Genomic DNA, 23,725 nt, shown 5'->3' with positions numbered 1-23,725 from the left:
TTCAAGGGAAAGAATGTGAAGTGTTGCTCTAATTGATGTGACTCCAGAACCTTATTTTCACTGCACAACTCTTAGGACCAGTAATACTGAAACTTCACTGGGTCAGTTATGTTACCTTAATGCTGACGAATTTTGGAAATGGTTGAAGATGTTGAGAGAGTACATATCAAAGCTCAGCAGTGCCAATTGTGAGAGTATCCCAGGCATTAGTTCTGTCCTTCAGCCTGAAAACCCTGCAGCCACCAAGCTGGGCTCTCTCCTGACAGCAGACTCTGGCCAATCTTACCCAAGTCCCAGACAGTCCAGTGACCAAGTCCCAAGTCTAGTTGAGGGATCTGGTCAGTTCATTATAATGTGATAGCAGAAGCCCAAGCTTTGGAACTGGGTTCAGATTCCAGTTTTGTCACAGAGTCACTGAGAGTATGTATACTCAGTGGCTGTTCTGTAAAATGCAGAATACAGTGCACAGTCATTGTGGTTGATAAAAAGGAATAGATGGATAAGATTGAGTATGGTGCCTGTAAATTAGGCTCTTAACTCTGGATGTGGAGTGTGTATTCCACTCAGTGAGACTGTGGAATGCCCAAGAGTGGGAACTGTTTCCTGTGTCTTGCCTGTTGTGATCAATTTCTGGAGAGAGAACTCCTCACTTGAGAAAGCCAAATAAGCCATCAGTTTATCTTTATTCTCTTCGATTCTATTTCTAGTTGTTTTCCTAGTCACTGGTTTTAATGTGGCATTCCACTCAGTAATGAGGACTGAAAAACGACCAAGATGCTGGTTTTACTAGGTTGGAAGCAGTTTTAATGGAGATGGAAATGTTTATCAACTCAACACAGGTACCCCCAAAATACAAATCAAAATATCATCTTCAGCTGCATAGCAAATATGATTTAAGAATTTAACATCATTATCTGATCACGAGCGTAAATATAAGTCACCATAAATAAATGTAAATTCATTGTACAAAAATCCCCAACAACTCTTAATACAAATATGGTACATTTGACAGTTTCTGAAACAGGATTTTTTAAAACTTTAAAACCTCAGCTTTTTTTTTTTTCCTGGGTCTTAGACACACACACACACGTACGCACGCACGCACACACACACACAAAAGAAAAAAAAAGGAGGCAGTAACAATGCTAGGGAGGAAAAAAAAAAAAAGTCAACTTGCCCAGCATTGATAAATAAGTGCTGCTAGGGAAACGAAACCTCCCTCTTGAATGTGAAGACTCGAGTTTACTGGGGTCAGGGCTCTGCAGGATAATGTGACTGTTCAGAGGGTCAACTTCAGAGTTAGAAATGCAATGTGGGAAGCGTGGGTTGATCAATGGCAATCTTACCAAATGGGTGGTCCTACAAAGCAATGGCTAAGCATTTAGGATGCACTCTAGCACTTAAAAACCAGTTCTATCTCTGCAAAGAGCCAGCTCTCATTCCAAGACAGGACGGAAGATACAGAAGGCTCCGGAGCCTAGAGATGTTATGCAGGTTTGGAAGGCATGCTTTACCCTATCGTTCTGCCTTGTGTTATAACCTCTCTCTTTGGCCTCTTGGACACATCTGTGGTTTTCAAGAAGAAAAGGTAAGAAATCAAAGTAGGAAGTGGCAGCTCTGGAAAGGGAGGAGCTGCCCCTTCACACTTGGAGATCGTTCTCTAACCTACAGATAACTTTGTTTCACGGCCTGGAGGTAGCTCAAAGCCCAAGGTTAGCAGAATGATTCCTCTCTCCACTGGTTCTCAAACTTTGGTGTTCAACTTGGCTAGCTTCTAGAAAATGCAAATTTCCTAGCCCTATTCCCAGGGACTCAGAATTGGGGTTGGGGTGACACTCGGGAATCATCACAGAAATGTCCTCATCTCAGGACATGTGGGTGGCCCTCGGACCACACTGGATGCCCCCTTTGCTCAGGGAGAACAAGACAGCGTCACCCAGTGCTTCCTTTGCTCTTCCCATGGGGTTAAAAAATGGGCTCTGTGACGAAGGGTAACAAATGCCATTTGTCTGCTCTGGGAGACACCCCAGAGGGACAGGGAGAGGATCATCATTGTTCTCTCCATTTTCTCTCTACTCTTCCTCCCTGGGCTGGAGCAAAAGTAGCAACTGTCATACTTTCTACGTTCTGAAAAGCTCAGGCCTACAGGCTCCCTGTGAAGATGTGCTCTCTAAAAGGACATTTTTACCTCAAAGCCTCTGTCTTCCCAAATGGTTTCCCCATACCTGTGGGAGATTGTGCAGAGGGATGATTTTGATTCAGTCTGGAAAATGCAAGGAAATAGACCCCCCATCAAGAATCCGTACCCCAAACATCTAACTTCAGAAGTCTGGAGGGGATGGCAAGCTGAAAGCAAAAGATGAAATGTTCAAAGGCTCTTTCACAGTTGGGACAAGGAAAGTTCCGACTGACTGAAACAAAAGGATTGTTCGGGTGACTCCTAATTTTCACTCCTTACCTCCCTGTCCCCCCCCCACCCCAAGATGTTCGGGGCCTCTGCGGTTAACCCTTTAATACTTTGTCTCCTGGGGGAGATGTCCTGTATTCCAGAAGTGCTTCCAAATCTGGTGACTGGCGAACGCTGTGGGCCGTGCCCAGAATGACATGTCCATTGCCCCGCGTGGCTGTCGCCAGGGATCTGCTGAAGGGGCAAAGGCACCACCTCACCGTCAGGCTGACGGTCGTGTCTGCAGATGTGGAGTTCCTGGCTGTGTGCATAAATGCCACTTGTGCACAGTGGGCCAGACCATCTTCCCCACCCAGTTGCACTCCATGCAGCACAGCTGGGAAGTATCTTTGCCTTGTGTCCAGGACTGCTTTGAGGGGAGAGTTAGGATGGTGCTGTTGGGAGCCTATGAAAGGCCAGAGCCAATACCATCTTCTGTGACACCAATACCAGGGACCTCTGGGTCTCCATGGCTCCCAGCCTCTGGTCCAAGTGAACTCCTGGCAGGGGAATTCCTAACACCCAGAGAGGGAGGAGATGGCACTGGGGAAACTGGAAGAATGGACAGAGAAGATGCAGAATCCAGGAAGCTGAGGTGTGACCATGAGACTAGGATGACCTGAGGACACTGGGTAGGCGGTCGCCACCCTGGGACTATGGAACGGAGAAAGGGGGAAGCTAAGAGCTCCTAAGACAGTTAGAGAGGAGCAAAGCACACACTGCCTCTTTGTGTTTGTTTTTCATTTACACTATGGAAAACCTGCCATGGAGATGTCATGGGAGAGCATGCACAAGCCCAGCCCCTGGGCGTGGTGGGGATGAGTTTGGGGAGGTTCATGTTTACTTCCAGGTCTATCCCACACGCTGTCCAGGCGGACTCTGCTGCAGGCTGGCCGTGGCTTTCTCTCCTGCTTCTCCTCTGTTGGGATTAGGGCTTGCAGGACCGTCAGCCTAGCAGGTGGTGGCCAGGGACTGGTGGATGGGTGGCTGGAAGCAGCGCACGTGCTCCACAGTGGAACTGTCTGTCTCCACAGACTTCATGTACTTGTTCAGGATGGCAAAGACCTCATTGTTCAAGATCTGGTACTTCCTGATGCGGTCGGCCATCTTCTTAAGGGGCTGCAGAAGGACAAGGAAGTTCAAGTGAGCGTGGGTGGAGGAGGCAGAGACACAAAGGAAAAGCAACAGAATTCAGCGAGGTTGGGGATCAAGGTCCTGATGCTTCTAGGATTGCATCACTTGCATCTCTTGCTTTGAGGGAAAGAGTTTCCAAATCAAGTTTAAGGCCTTTGTGTGACCTATAAAGCATGCTACAAAGCTACCATAGTCATAACAGTGTGGTACTGGTATCAAGAGCTGTGATCAATGGAACAGAATAGAGTACACAAATAAATCCTCATATATAATCAAATTGCTTTTGACAAGGATGCCAAAACCACTCAGAGGACGAAACAAACTGTCTTCTCAGCAAATGGTGCTAGGAAAATTAATGTTGGACACTTACTTTATACTATATACAGCAATCATCTCAAAAGAGATTGATGAGCTAAGTGTAAACGTTAAACTCTAACATTCTTGGAAGAAAATGGGGCAAAATCCTCATGACCCTGGATTTGGCTATGAATACTTGGTTATAACACCAACAGCACAGGCAACAAGAAACTGGACTACATAAAAATTGAAATCTTGTGCATCAAAGGCTTCTATCAACAGCATGGTGGTGGGGGGGAGGCATCCCATAGAACAGAACACAGTATTTGAAAATCACGTATGTTATAAGTGGTTAATATTCATAATATACAAAGAACTAAAAAACTAAACAAAATAATGTAGTTAAAAATGGACAAAGAACTCAGAATAGACATCTCTCTTCTTTAAGACACACAAATATGCAAAGCACATGGAAAGATGTAAGTCAAAACCACAGTGAGATACCATTTCATGCCCATTTAGGATAGCTATTAAAAAAATAACAAGCAGTGATGAGAATGTGGAAGAATGGGACCTTCCTTGTGCTGCTGGTGGGAACGTAAAGTGGTACAGGCACCATGGAACAGTATGGCAGTTTCGGAAAAAAATTAATCCCCATGTGATGCAGCAACTCCACGGCTGGGTATACACACGAAGTAGCTGAAGGGAGGGACTCGGACATCTGTGTACCGTGTTCACAGGAGCGCTGTTAACAATGTCCAAAAGGTGATGCAACACAGCGTCCATTGATAGACTATGGGATAAACTGAATACGGTATGTGTGCATGTGTATCCCAAAGTGTCCCTGTTGTAGTCTATTTAGTCTTCAAAAGGAAGGACACTCTGACACACACTACAGGGTGAATGAGCCTCAAGGACAGGAAGCTAAGGGAAACAAGCCGGTCCCAGAAGGACAGATACTACACGAATCCACTCCTGTGAGCTGCCTAGGCAGTCAGATTCAGAGCCAGAAACAGGAATGCTGGTTGCCAGGGGCAGGGAAGGGAGACACGGGGAGTTACCCTTGAACAGGCACAGTCAGCTGGGGAGAGGGAAAATTCGGGGGAGGAGTGGCGATGAGTCCTGAACGACCCGAATGGACTTAACATTGTTGAGTGGTGCATTTTCTGTCATGTCTATTTTGCTCCAATTTATGAAGTCCGGGGTGTGGTGGCCTGCCCTCTGCTCCTATCCAGGTCCCTGAGACACCTTCTTTGTCCAGCCCTGTTGCCTGGAACATCCCTACAAGCCCCACGCCTTTTTTTCTACCTGGCTCCTGGGCACTGGCCACCCCTGACTCGGCTCCAGCACTGGATCATGGGGAGGTGTCTGACCCCCCCCCCCCCGCCCCCTGCTGCTTTTATCGGGCTTGGAGGGTTCTTCTCTTCCCACAGCAACCTTGCTTACCCAGGCCAGCACCAGCTCCAACCCAGGGCTTGGTACAACCTTTGTGCTCAGCTAACACTTGAGTGCATGAGGAACTGGCATTGGCAGAGTCTGACTGGGACACTGGGGGGTGTATGGGAGGTCTGAGCTCAGCTGTGCCCTTGAAGGTGACCTGGCTCATCCCAGTGACTCATGGTCTCCTCCACGCAGGTCCGCAGCCGCTGGGGTCTCCGTACCCACTTGGGCAGGGCGTTGGCTTCCTTTCTTCTTCTGATGAAAGCTGGTTATCAGGCCCCGCCCCAGCTCCCAGGCACCAGCCCCGAGCCTGCTTACCACATTTTTAATAATTTCGTCTTTCCCGTCCTGCCTCTGAACTTTGAGCAGGTGGTAACAGAAGTCAAACAGGTCGAAGCGACGCTGCTGGCCCAGCAGGACGATGATGGAGCAGCCAGCCCAGTTCAAGCCATCCCCGAAACACTGCCTGGGAGTGGGGAGAGGAAGCAGCTGGAGTGAGAGGCAGGCAGGCAGGGAGGGAGGGAGGGAGCCTCATCTTAAGCCAGGAGAACAGCTAGCCAGCAGGCCTTTTTTTGGGCCAAGCCTCTTAATCTGTAAAATGGGCACAGGGGAGTTGGGAGGGTGGATTCATTGGTTCTAGGGACTGTGGTTATAGAATAAGCCCTTTGAATCACAGAGAGCTTTAGACCTGTTCCCCCCCCCCCCAAAAAAAAAAAGCTTTGAAAAAGCTAAGTGTTTGCAAGAAAAAAAATTGATTCTGCCCTTGAGATTGTTGTGCTTGGTTATCTCAGGGCGGGTCAAAGGAGAATCTATGGACGACTGGGAGGAGAGGGGCCATTTCAAACCGGGAGACCTGCGGGCCACAGGTGGCTCGGAGTGAAGTGAGAGAGCATGGGGTGTGGGGAGACTGGGAGGCCTGCAGGCTGCCAGCTCTTGAGACAACTCGGATGGTGGCGGGGAGAGCCTGCTGTTTCTCCCTTGTCCTCAAGCAGCAGCAAGTGGACAGGTGTCTCCCTCTCCCCCCACTGCTGTGCAGGCCTGGGGGGAACAAGCCTCAGGGCAGCCCGCCTGTCTCCCCTCCCTGCTGCAGTTCCACTATCACTGCGAACCTTCTCGGGCCCTCAAATGCGTTCCCTTCAGACACACGGCTCCTGCAGGGCAGGCCTTGCGGTCAGCTTCACCGCTGTGCAGGCTGAGCATCCCCTGTCTGAGACTGGAAACGCTTCCGGCCCCTCTTTGCATAAGGCACACTCAACCTGTCCAGAGCTGGGCTCTGCTTCCATCCTCACTGAGGATGGGGCTGGGTTACGGCTGAAGGCTCCTCACTTTGCAGGAGCAGAGTCTCTTGGGGATTGAGATGGGCAGTGAAGCTCTTTAACCTAGGGCCCCTGCATTGCTGTACAACCAGCTTCGGGTCTTGGAGGCACAAGGCCCCAAGAGCTCTCTCCAGGCCCTGCCACGCAGGCTCACGCCCAAGCTCCATTTCTGCCTCCAGCAGTGGTTGCCCTGCCTGGGATGTCAGCTTCTTCCCTCTGTAGATGCAAATCCCACGCACTATTAGGGCTTAGTTGCAGCCTGTGAATTAAAGTCTGGTGACTCGTTCATGTCTCTTCGCTGGCATCTGTCACTCTTCCTACCCTGGCTGTCAAGCAACCCCGTGTTATGTCCCTTACCTCTTTCCATTTTTTTCCCACTTGGTCCTGTAAACTCATCGAGGCCAGGACCCAGCACCTGTGTAGCAACTCCATCAACAGCTGGTGCCCAGCGCTACCCTGGCCCACCCTTCTGGGACTGTGGCATCCCAGCCACCCTTGGGTGTATACACAGGCTGGCTGGTGGCCCCCTTCCCTGGGGAACTTACTCTGCTGTGAACTCATTGGTCCCCACAGGGATGCAGTAGACGAACTGCATGGCACTCCAGAGCCGGTGGAACTCGACACACTCGTCTACGTGCATGACGCCGTTGGTGGGCGGTGGACCCCGCCAGATGGGGTCCTGCAGGTAGCTGCGGATGCGGGTCAGGATGACCTCGAACATGGACAGGCCGCAGCACAGCCGCTCCTTGGTCAGCAGGTCCCCCTCTCGGGCGATGGCGATTTGCTGGGAACACAAAAGTGCAGAAACCTCCCATCCACGTCTCTACATCTCAGACCCCTTGTGCCACCTCTCGCCAGAGATCTCGACGCTGAGCCGGCTGTCCCGGGAATGCGTTCACCTGAGCCGATGCCTTGCCTAGAGCGGGCACTGGCTTTGCTAAGCTGAGTGTAGTTGCAGGTAAGTCTTACCTGTGATGAGTCATACCCAGAGGTACCAACTGAAGTTTGTTAACGATTAAAACATTATGATGCACCCACATGCTGAAATGCTAGGTTAGCCAGCAAAATGACAGAGGTGATAGTGCCATCAGCTTGTACTACTGGTACTATGATACTATTTCTACTGCTAGTTCACACTGGCTAAGAGTGTGTAATACACCAGGTGCTGTTCTAAGCCCCAGATAGTCCTGACTCCATTCTACCCCATTGGGTGTAGGTCTCATTATTGCACCCATTCTACAGATGCACAAACAGGTTCGGAGAGTTAGCCAGCGAGTGACAAAGTAGGGATTTGACTCCTGGGAGTTGATCTATGAGGTAAACTGTGAAGCAAATAGGGCAAGTTGCCGAAAGGGATGACTCTGTTGAAAACCTCAACATATGGTCCCAGAGATGAATAAGACTATGTGATGAGGGGTGTGCACAGGTAGAGATCAGTTCAGAAAGATCAGTATTGGTTTTGGGAGCTGATGGGCTTGGAGACTTGAGTGGGGTTCTCAGTTTTTTCATGAAGTGTGTTAGTACAGCTGAATGTGCTACAGTGAGCATATGTGAATCTTTGAAAATTCCTCACTGATCTTCCAGAATTAGTTCCTTTAGTTAGAGGCCCTCCTTGGACAACTACAAACCTTCTCTATCAGTAACTTAATCTGGCTCCTGGCTACTGCATATCTATAATCAGCGGCCCCGGACAGGCAATCCAAACACACAACTGTATGCATTTTGAATACCGATATCTAGCGCAAAAGTCCCGCAAATCATCTGCAAAGTAAGATAAATATTAAGATCTAAGGTCAAGGGCGGCTCTCAGGAATCTGGGAACACAGCTATGGAGGGCTGGTTGCTGAGACAGCACTGCTAGGAGCAGCTTCTTGGGCGGGGGCTGGGGTTCCCCAGAGGGCCCACTTTATAGGGGGGCTGGGAGTGCCTGCCTGGCCTCGCCCACAAAGAGAGCAGCTTCTGCATGATCCTTGGAGGCACTAAAGCAGTAACACTGATGCTGGAGCCTGGTATGAGTGTTCGCCAGGAGTGTAGTTGCCATGGCAACTGTCCTTCAGAAGAAATGCAGAAAATGAGCTGGAGAAGCACAGATTGCTAGCGTGTGCCTTAAACACGAAGGAGAGGGAACCCCGACTCTGGGTGACTTGAGCCAATTCCATAGGCAGAGGGGCTGAGAGGAGAGGGGACCCCTCAGGTTGCCGCAGCTGCCAGACTCGGGTGCTTGACTCTGTTCTCAGTCTGTGCTGTTGGCCCCTGCAAGTGCTCACTCGTACACAGTGCCGGGTACACGGGAGCTCAGTATGCAGAGGACCCCAGTTTGTTCTGGAAGTTACACATACTCTCTTTGGCATTGAAGCCAGAGTTACTGGTATGTAAGTGAACTGCTGTGGTCTGGTTAGCCTGCATCGGTGCTCGGGGCCTGACAATGCCAGACATGGATCTGAAAGGACTGGCAACTGAGTTTGTAAAGCTGCAGCCGCACTTGGAGTGAGCCAGGCCAACAGCCTTGACGCTCTTTCCTTGGAAACAGTGGTTACCCTATAGTTGGTTCTGTGAACTATGAAAGGGACACAGGATCACTGGGCAATGTTTTGGAAACTTTTTTTAAAGTTTTAAGGAAGAAAATAAAAATCCTTCATAGTCCCATTACTGTGAGATGTACTTTCTTAATATATTGATGTGTGAGTTGTTTGTGTACATGGATATATGTGTGTACATCTATATTTAAGAAAATATGGATCATATAATCTATTTTATTAAAAGTTCATTTCCTTAAATATTTTCAGTAACACGATTTTTAATGGTTATAGAAGATGGCTGCTGTTAGGCCATCATTTATTTAGCTCTCTGCTTGTACTGGTTATTTGGAACTGTTGGCAATTTTCACTATTATACACAATTCTAAAACAGCCATCCTTTACATAAACTTCGTGAAGCTATCCCTCATTAATTTGCTAGGATAAATCTTTAACAAGACATTTCTAAGAATATAAATATTTTTGAAGGCTTTGGCTACGCAACATCAGGCCTGTGTCCATGTCTGCCCGTGTGATGCCTATTGCTTGGACTCAGATCAACAGTCGACTCTTGTTATCATCAAGAGAAGTGCTGATCAAACCTGAGATGAAACAATGCACCTGATTTGAGAAATTTTCATGTCCGTGATTACTGGTAATGCTGAATACCTTTTCTGTTGGCATTGTGTTTTTCATGCTGTCAGTTTGATTTTGTGCATTTCTTCTGCTAGGTCTATCATCTTCCTGATCTGAAAGAGTATCTTACAGATGGTTTATTGTGAATACCCTCACTCTGTGGGTTGGTGATACATATGGCAGGTCTGTGTGTTTAATAATTTTTTTTTCAATTGTTTTGTACTCCGCTTACTGGGATGGTTTTTCTCCTCTCGCTATCATTCCTTACTGAATTAAGAAGGGAAAAGAGAAGAGATTTGGAAGCCATGCTGGAATAATTTCTGCCCAGGGTACTCAGCTTACATGTAGGGCTGTACCCTGTGCAGGAGCTTCCTGTCTCACCATTCCTTCTTTACACAGCCCTCGGTTTCTGGGAATGCTTGTGTGTGTTCATCCTAACAATTGAGAAAGGATGGAATACAACGAAGGTAGTAAGGCAGCTATCGTGCCATTTCACAGAGGTGAAATCGAGGACTGGCACTATTCGTGTAAGAATTGGAGGCGCAGCTGGGACAGCGCTGACACCTATCTTTTGATCCCTAGAGTATTCTTTCCAGGACAGTGCTAGGTAAGAAGACAGGACCCGTCAGTTTGTCTCAGGAACAAATGGAAACAATGCAACATTCCCCTAACATCTATCTAAAAGGTGGTCAGGGGTGCTGTGCCCTGAGCTGCGTGTTAAGTGTGTGCCCTGAACCCCAGCTAGTGCAGATGCGCTTCATTGATGTTCCTCTCGTCTATGCAATGGCTAAGTTTTGGACTAGTCCTGGGAGGATGGGAGACTTAAAAGTGGCAGTACCTCCCTCCCAGAACGTCTAGGCTTTTGTTTGTTAAACATTCACCGTTTGACAGATTGGGATTGCTATCCATCAGAAGGAAACGGTGGAATTCAAGGCCTCTAAGTGGAAACACATGCTCGCATGCCAGACCCTGGGCAAGAGGCTGGATTCCTGCAGGATGACACCAGTGCTCCCGCAGACACGTGAACGTGTCGCCGGCTTGGGATTTCTCCCTAAAAGGAAATCATTTGAGAGGATCTCCTCTGTTCAGCCTCTGAAGGCCAAAAAAGAAGATGTGCATGCCCTCTATTATCTACAGTCTCTGTGCTGTGAGTCAAAGAACCCAAAGACCACCGAGCTGTAAATCACTGTTGTTAATAAGAGGCTGATGGCAGGCAAGTGGCCTGCTGGGCTGACTTCCTAAGATGTAGCTCTGCACTGTGCTGAAACACGGCCCACACTATGCCAACACAGAGCCTACCTCTCACCTTGCTCAGCATGTATGTCCTTCGGCCGGGCTCAGAACACGGGGGCATGGGTCTTATGCGTTAATCTTGATTACAGAATCAACACGTACGCTCATTGACCTCTGAAGATGTTAGAACACTACAGTCCTCTCTGACTTCCTACCCAATCTGTCTCAGGTCACCATGATGCAGAAGGTGTGTATCATTCCAGGCATTTTTGGGAAAAGTTTTACTTACATCGTTCTGTTGTATATATTTTTAGAGAAGCAGAAAGCGTCCATCATCCTATGGGAACTGTAGCACCACTGCTTAAATGCACCCGATGCTGTGCTGGAGATCTGTCCACACCGATACTGTGAGCTCTAAGTGCTCCTCTTTCTAACTATGTGTTACGTGAATGATGCATATGTGAGTATTCCACCCTAATATGATCGTACCACAATTTATTTAGTCACTGCTCTGACAGACTTGCAGGGCCTTGCCAGTCTTCTGCTTCAACAAGCACCATAACCACAGATTCTCCTATCCCTGAGAGAGTTTGTCTGGCCACAGTGTGCAGGAGCGATAGCTGGCTCAGAGCGAGTGGGGCCTTAATGTGCAGAGATGCCACCCACAGCAGAATGCTTGACACCTGGCTCAGCTGTAACAGCTCCTTGTTGGAACAGCTTCCCACTTCCTTTCTCAGCAGGACACATGATCCAGCTGTGGAAGACAGAGCCCAGGACTGACAGTCAGAAAACCCCATTCCCGCTCACTGCCTTTGTGCTACTGGGCACCCTCTCCCCCTCACTGGGGAGAAGGGTCGGACGAAGCCCTCTCCCTGTCCAGTTGCTCTTGGTCCTCAGGGTTGGGGCAAGCAGGTCGGTACCTGAGGGGTCCCCAGCCGCTCGATCAGGGGCACCAGGTGAAGCGGGGCGTACTTGGCCTCCAGGCGCTTCATGCGGACCTCCAGGCGCTCCCCCTCTGCAAAGGAGCAGCAGAGCAGGGAGTGAGATGCAGGCACACTGGGTAGGTAGTAAGAAGAAACTCTCGTGGGACCTAGAGGTGACTCTGTATAGCACGTGGAAGGAGTGTACAGAGCTGTGCTCTAAGGCAGGATTAAGTCTTACTAAGCAGAAGCATGTTCTGCGGTCTCTGTCCACCAATGGAAGCATCTGCCTTGTGAGGTAGTGAGTTCTCCATCACCGGAGGCATTTAAACCGGAGCCAGAGCACAACAGACTAGGAGCCATTATGAAAAGAACAAGGAGAGTGCCTCAGTATCATTTCCAATTCTGTGACTTGGATGGCTCAATCTGCAGTCACAGCTTGAGGCCTTCTCCCTTGTTGACTGCAGATCTGAGTTGATTGGAAATACGACTGGAAGCATGAGTTCAAGTTGGATCCTGAGCTGGACCCAAGTGGTTTCTTACCTTTGATGTAGACCCTGGGCAAGATGTTTTGGAATGGCGCAGCGTGGAGCAGGTCACAGACTTCCTCCTGGGACTGCAGAGACGGAGGGCAAGAAAGAGAAAACCTGATTTCATTTTAAACCATGAAGAATTTTCATGCATAAAAGTTAAGCATGGGCATTAACCAGACCTGGGTTCAAATCTTGACTCTTCTACTGATCAGCTATCTGACCATAGGCAAATTACTTAGTCTCTCTATGTGCAAAATGAGGATGAGAACAGTACTTTCAGTAGGTTGCTGTGAGGGTGAGATGGGAGAATCTGTAGCTGCATCACACAGTCCCCGATGCATGAGAATTCAATGCATTCTTAGTATAATTTTAGGAGGAATTTGTTGAAGAATTGGAGTGAACAAAACAGGAATCAAACAGAAGAATGTGGTTGGCTATAACTCCTGCAGGCTCACAGGCGGCAGCTGGACCAATCCTCCCCTGAATTAATCCAGTTTGATTCTTCACAGGCCTGTGTCTGGCTGTTGTTTGCCACATCAGACACCAACTAGCAAGAGAGGAGGGACTAGAACCTAGGCCAGAAGGTTTTGAAGGTGACATGTGAAACTTAACAGCAAGCACTACAGTGGTTGGAGGAGAAAGTTTAGTTAGGACGAGATGGAAGACACAGTCTAATGGTCTTGTTGCCCTGGGACCAGCTCACGATCATGGCTTTCAGAGCAAAGGGGAGGGAAGGGACCTGCAGAAGCCACACTCTGCTGGGGCTTGCTTTCTCTCCTTTCCATTGAGAGTATTTGAATAAGGTAAGATCCAGGCTCCATCAAAAACCCACACTTGGGGATTCTAAGTATCTAAGAAAATCTGAATTTTCTTACTACCATGCTTCTTACTACCATGCCATGCACAGAAGGACAATGATGTCCTGGGAGTGCAGGAGGCTGGCTGCTCAGGGCCTCAGATGCCTTTAAAACAAACTGTGGGTCCATCCTGAAATGAGGATCCCAGAGACTGGGAGGGGCTTCCTGATCTGCTTGTGATTCTGTGTCTCAGGCAGAGGGGTAACTCTGCAGCTTTCTTAATGTAGCTGTTCCTCTCCTCGCCTGTGAATCACACAACCTGGTCTTCATTGCTGTGTCGAAGCTCAGATCCTTTGACTTATCACATAACCTGAAGCTCAGATCATGCAGATTATTCCTTCATATTTATATGGTGAGTTGCACTGACTGACTTTTGAATGATGAACTAGCTTTGTGCTCCTGGTATCGATAAAACAAAACACACTTGCTGGTTCTGTGTGATCCTTTTTATGTATATTGCGATTAAAAAAAATACTATTTGGAAGGCAGAAAGAATGAAAGAATGAATGACAGTGAATGTCTTCCACTCTTTAGTTCATTCCCCTAATGCCCGCAACTGCTGGGGCTGGGCCAACTTGAAGCCAGGAGCCAAACAAATTCATCCTGGTCTGTCACATGGATGGCGGGGGGCCAAGTACTTAGGCCATCTTTTATGTCTTCCCAGGCATATCTGCAGAAAGTGGGATAAGCAGCAGAGCAGCTGATACTCAAACAGGCACTCTGAAACAGGCTGCCCCACCTGGACACACCACAGCTCAGCACCTCTAAAGCCTTCTCCCTATGTCACTTGGACTTCCTTGCTCACAAAACGGCACAGTCATCTCACTCATTCAAGCCTAAGATGTGAGTCTCCTTTCTTGGTCACTTCCCAAGACCCTTTAGTCTGTTCTGTTGACTCTTAATTCTCTTGATTGCCCGTTTCTCTTCACTGACGACAACACCATGAGTTCCTAAGAGAGGGGAGAGTGTCTGTATTTTGGTCTCAGATCCCCACTGCCTAGCATAGAATAGTTCCTATTATAAGTAATTGCTTATTTAACGAGTGTATATTTGTTACCCTATAAATGTTTTTTTGGACAAATAAATGAATTTGTCTACCTAACAGTCCTCCAAGTCTGAGAATTCTGCTATTACATGTGCAAGTACTCATTGGTTAGTTCAGTAAGTACTTATTAAGCACCAGGCACTATTGGACACTTTGTAGATATGATGCTGAACAAGTTAGACTACATCTTTGCCCTCATGGAATTTATATGCTAGTTGATAGACAAAGAAAAACAAATAAACCACAAAATAACAGACAGTTATCAAACCAGAGTTAATAGGCTAGAGAGTGAATGGAAGTGGGGATAGGGTTACTTCAGGGTAGTTCAGAAAAATCTTAAGGGGGTAACATTTTAACAGAGAAGGGAATGAAGAGAGGGAACTAGCCATATAAATAGGGGGTAAAGGCATCTAGTACAAAGGACCTATGGTAGGAATATGCTTGGAGTATAGTGAGGAATGGAATCATACTACCTATAGCATCAAACTCTTAAGATATGCAGCATGGGTCATGCGGGGCCTTGAAGGCATGGTACAGAGTTTGGATTTTATTTTAAGTGTACTGAGGAGCTACTGAAGTTGCTCCAAGTAGAGCACTGGTACATAGAGCCCATTGCCAACTTCCTTTGTCTTTTTACAAGGCTTTCAGTTGCTCCTAGGGATGTCTTCTTACTACAAGGTGGCTCAATGCATGAACTTTCAACTTCACATTTTTTTAAGCAGGTAAATGGATTGGAGCCACCTTGGCGCACACAGAAAATGCTACACCACGAGCTTCCACTTCTGATTGCTTTGGAGACAACCGTGTTGCACTTGCCCTCTGGAAGCCCCCAGTGCAGTCTGCAAACTGCCAGAACAGAGGTGGATGGGCTGCTTTTTGCTGGCAGGCTCCCTGCATGTCCTCTACTTGGGAACTGACAAAGGTGAGGAAGAGAGGATGTTTCCCCAAGGGAGGTGGGGAAGCATTTGTCTGGAAGGTCCTGGGGGATGAACCATGTGGCCCTTTGCATAATGAGGACACTCCACACTGTGCAACACCTTTTGGGGCAGGTATCTGTTTGGCATTCGTTAACTGAGATCATGCAACTGATAAAGATGTCCAGTTCTGAGCACACAAAGGCCCCTGTGAGGAATGCAAACAAGCTTCCATTGTGGGAGACTGGGCTGCCAGCCGCCCTTGCACTTGTCTAATCCTTATCTTAGCGGCTGCATACTAGATCACCCACTCTGCCTCAGAACCCACCAAGACACTTGATGCTGGGTGGGGCCCTTCACTTGGCTGTGAAGCTCACCCAGCAGGAGTCCCCTCCCCATTCACGTCCCTGACTGGGCTCCAGCCACAAGAGCTTCGCAGTTACCGAATGAGCCCTTTTGTGGCCACCAAGAATATTTACTTTCCCTTTGGACGGCTCCCTAGTCCATCACTTCTTCCCTGTGACTTTGCTTGGGAAGCTCCTCCTCTGCTTCGAGATCTCAGTAACTCTCTGCCGACGTGGCTTCCTCTGTAAGATGACTTCAAAAAGCAGGCTCTCTTCTTTTCTAGCACATGAACTCTGTACCAGGCACTCCTACATGCGACTATTTGATGAAGATCGACTCTCCCCACTGGCATTTAACCTCCATGAAGTGAAGAACAGTGTCTACTTTTGACCATACTTTATTCCCATAAATGAGAACAATGTGTGCTACACAATACACATTCAACACCTATGTGGAGCTTAGTTGAATGTTGTGGCATGCATCTAATTGGGAAAAGGGATTTATAAATTATAAATAATCTTTTTTTTAAGAGCCAGATGTTTCTCTTTATCAGTTAGGGAAGCATTTTTATTTCTACTGATTACTCTGAATAAACTTCTTTGAAGTATTTTTAACAAATTCTTCATGTTGTGGGATTTTTAGTTTTTTTAAAAATTTGCTTTACCACTGTTCCTTCCCATATTTTTCTACTTGTATGTGTTTACTTGATTTTCTCCATTGAACATGCTTTACTCTACAAAATTAATTTGGTTAAAAAGAAACTACAGGTGGAGAATCCCTTATGAAATGCTTGGGACCACAGGTGTTTCAGATTTCAGTTTTTCATATCTGAATATTTTTATAGACTTCATCCTTTGAACATCTCTAATCTGAAAATCTTGGGATTAGGGACACTCTGTAATTCTTAACTTTAAAGAGATTTTGGAGTCTTGTGGCTGGAATCAGAGGGAAGGAAATGAAATCCCAGCATGCTACTTGGTCTGGCAAAGAACAATATTTGCATAGGCTAAATGCAAATACAATTTGCTCTGGTTTTTAAGGGTACACTTGACAAGTCAGAAAGGCACAAAATAAAAAATCTGTGATGATACAAAAATATGGCTAACAGGAGACAGGAGGTGGAAGCAAGTACCAACAGTGTTATTTCCTTGGTTTTTTTGGCCTTCATGGAAAAGAGTTACATACTAAATCATGCTACTCAAAGAAGCAGTAGAGGTAGAAATATATTACCTACAATTACCAGGGGGAAACAACAGAAACAATAGGTAACTCAAATATTGACAGCAAGAGGGGTAGAGGGAGGTGGGGAGGGGAGGAGAGGAACTAAAATCTCCTCATTGCAAAGAGGTCAGTAGGGATCATCTCAAGTTGTTCATCATGAGGCAGAGGTGATCCTCTCACAGATAAGTAGAAGAGCCGGGAACAGAAATGACAAAGATAGGCTGCCTTGAGGACTGGGGTGCAGCAGAGTGTCCTAAACTCATTTGCATTATTTGATTTGCTATGTGCAATCAAGAGCAGTTGAAATGTAACAAAATGAAGAGGCTGGATTGAATGGTGTCTGAGGGTCTTTCCTTGGAAATGACAGCTTAGAACAGTAGAATTGCCCTCTTCTCCAGGGACTGAGCATTCCCCAAGCACTCACTATGTGCCTGGTGCTCTGTACTCACTGTCTGCTTTGTGCTTCAGAACATTCCTGTGAAGTTCCCATCACGTGGGACAAGGACACCAGGGCTCGCAGTGAGGTGAAGCTTCCTAATGGGGGCCACACAGCTGACGCTGGGACCTAGGACTGCATCGCTCTGACGCTCATGCAGCCAAAGCCTTGGTAAGTGCTGAGGTTGACTGTCCCCACCAAAACGCATCTTGCAGCGTCAACCCTCACGTCATGTTAGTAGAATCCGGAGGTGGGACCTTCAGAGCCCTCATGCTCACACCAGTCCACCGATGCAGTACCAGGTGAAGGGATGACTCCCGAGTGGGGCTGTTCGGAAAGGCAGTGTAGTGTGGCTTTGTCTGTGGGATGAGCTCTTGCCATGGGATTCCCTGTGCCACCTCCAGACCTTGCAGGGTCCCTGACAGTGCGAGGGTCTTTCCCAGATTCAACCCCTTAACTTGGACTTCACAGCTCCCAGAACCAAAAGAAATGTATTTATTTTCTTTATAAATTAGCCAGTCTCAGGTAGTCAGTTGTAGCAACAGAAAATGGACCAAGACAGGAAGCTTGAAAGACTGCCCCCCCCCCGCCCCACCATACATAAACAGTATGAAGAAAATGCAAAACGATCAAAAATAGAAACAGGAGGAAATGACTTCAAATCTGACCACTTGGGAAACTATTTTTAGCCTGACTCATAGGATTATCATTTGTTGATTTTTTGGGGGTGAGGGAGTAAGGTTTGGTCACAGCAGCTAAACGTTCTTTACAATTAAAAGGCTGTGACATAATACATACTTTGAAGAATGAAAAGAGTCACATCCCCTTCCTAGTCAAAGAAACAGGAAACTGCTGACATCTCTCCCCTCACTTCCCAGAGTCGCCTCTATCTTGAGTGTGAGTAAATGATTTCTTGATAAACAACTGTCATAGATCTGCTGACGTGACCCCAAAGCCTGTACTGTACCATACATGGGCTCAGTTTACACCCGAAGTCCTCCTTCCCGGATTCTCACCAAGAGTTCTCTACCCACTCCTGTCTGTCCTACAAAACCACAGTCAAGTTCCAGGAGTTTTCCAGACCCCACCAGCCCACAGTGCCTTTTGTTTGCAAAAAACTGATCACAGCCCTTACTCATTCAGGCCTCCTCCTCTCACCCCCAAGCTGTTGGCTGATGGAGTTGTCCACTCTTGCCCCAGGCCAGGGTTCTTAAGTCCATGTCTGATGGAGGGCCAGCACAGCGACCCACATCTCATGCAAAAACTGACTGATGCGGTGTCATCCCGGAGGGCCCACCCACGGTAGGACCTGCATCTTATGTGATATGAGAGGCCAATGAGAATGGTAGAGAATGTGGGTATAATGTGAGCTAGAGATTAAACACGGGGGTAGTGCATCATGTACACATTAATTCTGACTAGGATAGAGCCTCCGTATTGACTAACGAAGTCATTCATTCATTCAAACAACAGAGAGCAGGCATCTGCTACAGCCGAGTCTGTCTGCAGGGTGCTGGAGATATAGCAGTAGGGAGGCAGTCCTGGGGCACGGTCCTCCCCGAGATGAAGAAAACAAGCAAATGAGCGACTCTTCTAAGTGCGAGGGGATGCATGAGGGCTATGGGGACATTCCAGAGGGGCACCCAGTCCGGATTTTTGGGGACGATGGCAGGGAAGGTGGCGTGGAGAAGGAAATGCATAGACCTGAACCGGGGGCTAAGTGCTGGGGACAGACCTGCAGAGGGCCCCAAGTGAAAGCCACTACAGTGGCACAGGGGCTGAGGGTGGAGCAGACTGAAGCTTTCAGCGCTTGGGGAAACAGGTAGGAGATGAGGGCACAGTGGAAGCAGGAGGCAGTGTAGGAAGAATCTTGTAAGTATCGCTTACATGTCTGGATGCTAACTGGATGATTTTAATTAGGAAATGGAACAATCAGATCTGCAGTTTGAGCTTCTGGCTGCAAGGGAGGGAAAATGGGGGTAAGGCAAAAGGGGTATTAGACTGGTCTGTGCAAGAGAGATCACGGTTGGGGCCAGCTCTGTAGTGTAGAAGGTTAAGCTTCCTCCTGTGGTGCCGGCATCCCATATGGGCACTGGTTTGAGTCTCAGCTGCTCCACTTTGGATCCAGCTCCCTGCTAATGGCTTGGGAAAGCAGCAGCAGATGGTCCAAGTGCTTGGGTTCCTGCACCCATGTGGGAAACCCAGGAAAAGCTCTTGGCTTTGGCCTGGCCCAGCTTAGGCTATAGCAACTATTTGGGGAGTGATTCAGCAGAAGGAAGATCTTTTTCTCTCTCTCTCCTTCACTCTGCCTTTCAAATAAATTTTTAAAAAAGAGAGTGAGCAGGGCCAGGAGTCAGGGCTAAGAAAGGAAAATGACAGTGCCACCCGTGCCAAGATCTGTTCATGGAGTCAGAGGACATCATGAGCCCAGGTCCATTTCTGTGCATAGCCCAGATGAAAACTCCAAAATGCAACTGGACTTGAGGTCTGGGCCGCTCAGTGTTGAGATCTGAACCGTCAGGATGAGGATGGACACGGTGCCAAGGGAAAGGACACACGAGGGTGTTACGTGTGTGTGGATATTGTCAACGAGACCAGACCCTTCCAGATAGTTCAACTCTGCTGAGTCTATGGCAAGAGAAGGCACAAAGCAGCAGCCGAGGTCAGGGGGAGACGGAAATCCTGGCACAAAATCCGAATGGGAGCAAAGAGCCTCCTCTCAAGCCAGGTGAGGGACGAAGGTCTTAGACACTTGCTGCTACTACTTTCCTCTTGATTCGGGGTGCCTGTGTATCAGGTGCTTGCTCTGTGATCTGATGGGCAACCCAGCAGCAGTGACAAGGATGACGGGCAGCACAGGGCCAGAGAGGGGCCTGGGCACTATGCGAAAGATGACAACAGGTAGGACTCCATACACGCTCCATGACTGGGAGGAGGGAGAGACAGCACCAAGTTGTGGGCAGAGCAAGGCATCTGATAAGGTGGGAGCTGAATAAGGGAGCAGTGGGTGGGGGAGGGGGGACGAGGAGATGATGGCTGTGTGGTGGGTGGCAGAGGATGGGCAGGGTCTGGAGCTGCCAGAGAAGCACTGTCCCAAAGGGATGGGGATGTGGTGAGGACTCACGGAGTCGTGGGCTGCAGGGCTGTGGGCATTTGGGAGCCAGGCTCTTGGTCCCTGGGGTCCTCGCAGGAGAGGTTCAGGGGCTCCTGGGTGGAGGGAAGGGGCCTGCAGTGATGGAGGACCTGCTTGCTGGGCTCTGGCAAGTTGACTTCATCATCTCCTTTAACAGTAAGAACTCTGTGGGGTACGGCTTCAGCCCCAGCCATTGTCAGGTGTGGGGACGCAGGCTGAGGACAGAGTAACGTTCCCAGAGCTACCAAGCACAGAGCCAAGATTTGAATCAGGGTGTCTCTGTTCAAAGACAGGCCTGGTCCAGCAGATGAACTGGGAATCAACTTGCAATCATGCGGAGCCTGCCTCATGGAATTCGCCTATTGCCTACCCTAGTCTTTTTTTTTTTTTTTTTTTAAGAGGTATTTATTTGAGAGGTGGAGTCACAGAGAGAGGGAGAGAAAGAGGTCGTCCATCCACTGGTTCACTCCTCAAATGGTCTCAGTGACTGGAGCTAGGTGCATCCAAAGTCAGTAGCCAGGAGCTTCTTCCACGTCTCCCACAAGGGTGCAGGGGCCCAAGCACTTGGGCCATCTTCCACTGCTTTCTCAGGCCTTCAGCAGAGAGCTGGATGGGAAGTGGAGCAGCTGGGTCTTGAACTGGTGCCCATATGGGATGCTGGTGCATCAGACAGAGGCTTAACCTACTACTCTACAGCACTGGCCCCTACTCCATTCTCTTGTTGCCTTATTCTATACGGTAGTCTCTAGATTTCAGAATACCAGTTCTTTAACTGGAAGGCACTGGGCATTCCTTTGGATACAGGCAGAGTGTAAGTAAACAATAACACTGTTGACTGAATGAAGAAATGGATGGGAAGCAGGAGCTATGGCCTATCAGGATTGTCTCGTTGACCCAGGTGGGGCCTCATCTAGAAGTGGCCATTGGGCCAACAGGACCATCATTTCTGGGTAGGACAAAGACCTTTTCAGAGACAGAGACATAAGGATTACCCTGTGCCTCTAATAAGTCACAAGTTGTGACTGCCGCTTTAAAAACTCCAAGCAATAGGGGCTGGCATTGTGACACAGCAGGTTATGTAGCTGCCTAAGATGCCCCCACCCCATATAGGCACTGTTTTGAGTCCTGACTCCTCCACTTACCATATGGCTCCCTGCTAATAGCCTGGGAAAGCAGCAGAAGATGGCCCAAGTACTTAGGCCCCTATACCCATATGGGAGACCTGGATGGAGTTCCAGGCTCCTGGCTTCACCGGGCCTAGCCCCAGCCATTGCAGTCAGTGATTGGGAGAGTGAACCAGGGACTCGAAGAGTTCTCTCTGTCTCATCCTCTCTGCCTTTCAAATAAAATGCACACATCTTAACACAAAAACCAAAAAACTCCAAGTAGCTAATTAGAACCTAATGGGTGGCAGTCGGCCCCAGACTCTGAGTTTCCCTTACTGGCTGTTAGCACAACAGATCCTGCCTGTGGAACGCATCTCCTTCAGAATCCAAAGGCTGGGAGCTGGGAGGGCAGAGGCGGACCTGCCATGGACCCAGAGCAACAGCAAAGGGGATCTAAGCATGTTCCTTACTCAGTATTAGGATGTGAAACCAGCAGGTCATAGTCCAGAAATGAAAAGGGATGAAGTCTAGGATTTAATTGGAGCACAGATCTATAGTATCCCCATGCTGCCCTGAGAAACAGCTGGCTTGGTGACACGAATGCAGTTAGGGTCCCATGTGACTTGCAGTGCTGAACTGTGCATCTGGCCAAGTGGAAGGAGACATGGCAGACCAGTAGCCTCCCAGAAGCCATACAGAACCAAGCCCAGAGCAGTGCACTCTCAGTGGGAGATAATGAAGCCATCCTGCTTGGGCTTGTGCTTGTTTTGGGGAAGCAGGGGAGAAGGTTATCTCCAGCAGGGAGGACAAAAAGTGTCACCCACAGTTACCGTAAGGAGACAGGGCACTGCACCGGGGAACCACCTCCCAGTGGGCCCCACCCAGGCTGCAGATGTCAGAGCCTGGGGCATTCATCCTGCTCATTGGCTTGAGGATGTACTCTGGTTTTGAAAATTAATATATTAGGATAATGTTTTAGAAGAAGGAGGTAACAAGCCTTCCTGATGTACCAGAAGGCCAAGTGTGTGCCAGGCACCTGCGCCCACAGAGGCAGGGCTTGTCTTCAGACAGGATGTGCAGGTCCCACCACCACTGACTGCCCAGGGCTAGAAGTGGGGCGGTGGCACTTGAGCTACAGATTCGCTACCCTTGATGTTCAAGAGCCAACAACAATATTCTCGCTGCTCTGATTTGACGTGGGTTGTTTTCCTTTGGAAAGGCACCAACGATGTAAGTTAGCCTCCAGGCAAATGCTGTCCTCTGAAAAACTTTATATGAGAGAATGTGTGTGTGTGTGTGTGTGTGTGTTAAAGTTTTATACATATTATTTTAATTGATAGGCAGAGACCTAAAGGGAGAGCTCCCATTTCCTGCTTCACTACTCCAATGCCTGCCACACTCCAGCCTGGGGCCAGGGCAAAACTGGGAGCTCAATTCAGGTTTTCCGCGTGGGTGGCAGAAACCCAACTGCATTATGCATAACCCTTGCTCTCAGGATTTGCATCAGCAGGAAGCTGGAGTCAGGAGCCAGAGCTGGGATTCAAACTCGAGTACTCTGATGTGGAACTCAGGCATCTTAATTGGCATGTTCCTTGTGAGGCCAAAGGCCCACAGCAGCATCCATGTTTTTAAACTGCTACTCTACTTCCTTTTCTTGACTTGGCTAAGTCTTTACGTTCATTTTTGAAAATAGGGTGGGCACTGTGGTCAGCAGGTTAAGCCACTGCTTTGGACACCTGCATCCCATAGTGGAGCGCCTGGGACCCAGTCCTGACTCCACACCCCATCCAGTTTCCCGTTACTGCACGTCCTGGGAGGCGGCAAATGATGGCTTCCATACTTCAGTCCCTGCCACCCCTGTGGGAGTCCTGGATGCACTGCCTGGCTCCTGGCTTTGGCCTGTCCCAGCCTTGGTGGCTATGGGAATTTGGGGATAAAAGATCTCTGTCTCTCTGCCTTTCAAAAAAAAAAGTTGAATAACAATAATTTATAGTTTTACCACTTAGAGGTCATCATTGTTAAACTTCTAAGGTTTATGCTGCCAGTTTCTATGCACTTACTATTTAAGTAGATACTATAAAATAATAGGACATCATATATCTACTTTTCTGTAATCTGTCACTTAGCATATAATATCATTACCTTTACTATTTACATGTTCTTTTCTTTTCCTTTCTTTTTTTTTTTTTGGAAGGAG

The 23,725-nt window shown here is 48.2% G+C and overlaps 1 protein-coding gene across 3 annotated transcripts in view; it reads right to left on the bottom strand.

Moving 5' to 3' along the window:
- Positions 1 to 781: 781 nt before the first annotated feature.
- CYFIP2 (cytoplasmic FMR1 interacting protein 2) overlaps positions 782 to 23,725 on the bottom strand; it is a 132,505-nt gene continuing 109,561 nt past the window's right edge. For all 3 annotated transcript variants that reach the window (XM_008255326.4, XM_002710339.5, XM_008255327.4), the window contains 5 exons: positions 12,482 to 12,554; positions 11,939 to 12,033; positions 7,179 to 7,417; positions 5,636 to 5,783; positions 782 to 3,565 (listed from right to left, as the gene is read on the bottom strand). In XM_008255326.4, coding sequence (XP_008253548.1) covers positions 3,398 to 3,565; positions 5,636 to 5,783; positions 7,179 to 7,417; positions 11,939 to 12,033; positions 12,482 to 12,554 — 723 coding nt within the window. In that variant the 3' untranslated portion in view covers positions 782 to 3,397. The remainder of the gene's footprint in view (positions 3,566 to 5,635; positions 5,784 to 7,178; positions 7,418 to 11,938; positions 12,034 to 12,481; positions 12,555 to 23,725) is intronic.

Source organism: Oryctolagus cuniculus, chromosome 6 (genome assembly GCF_964237555.1).
Source record: "Oryctolagus cuniculus chromosome 6, mOryCun1.1, whole genome shotgun sequence".
In the NCBI taxonomy this organism is placed as follows: domain Eukaryota; kingdom Metazoa; phylum Chordata; class Mammalia; order Lagomorpha; family Leporidae; genus Oryctolagus; species Oryctolagus cuniculus.
The sequence above is the reverse complement of the archived record's forward strand: the minus strand, read 5'-3'. Positions and strand labels throughout refer to the sequence as shown.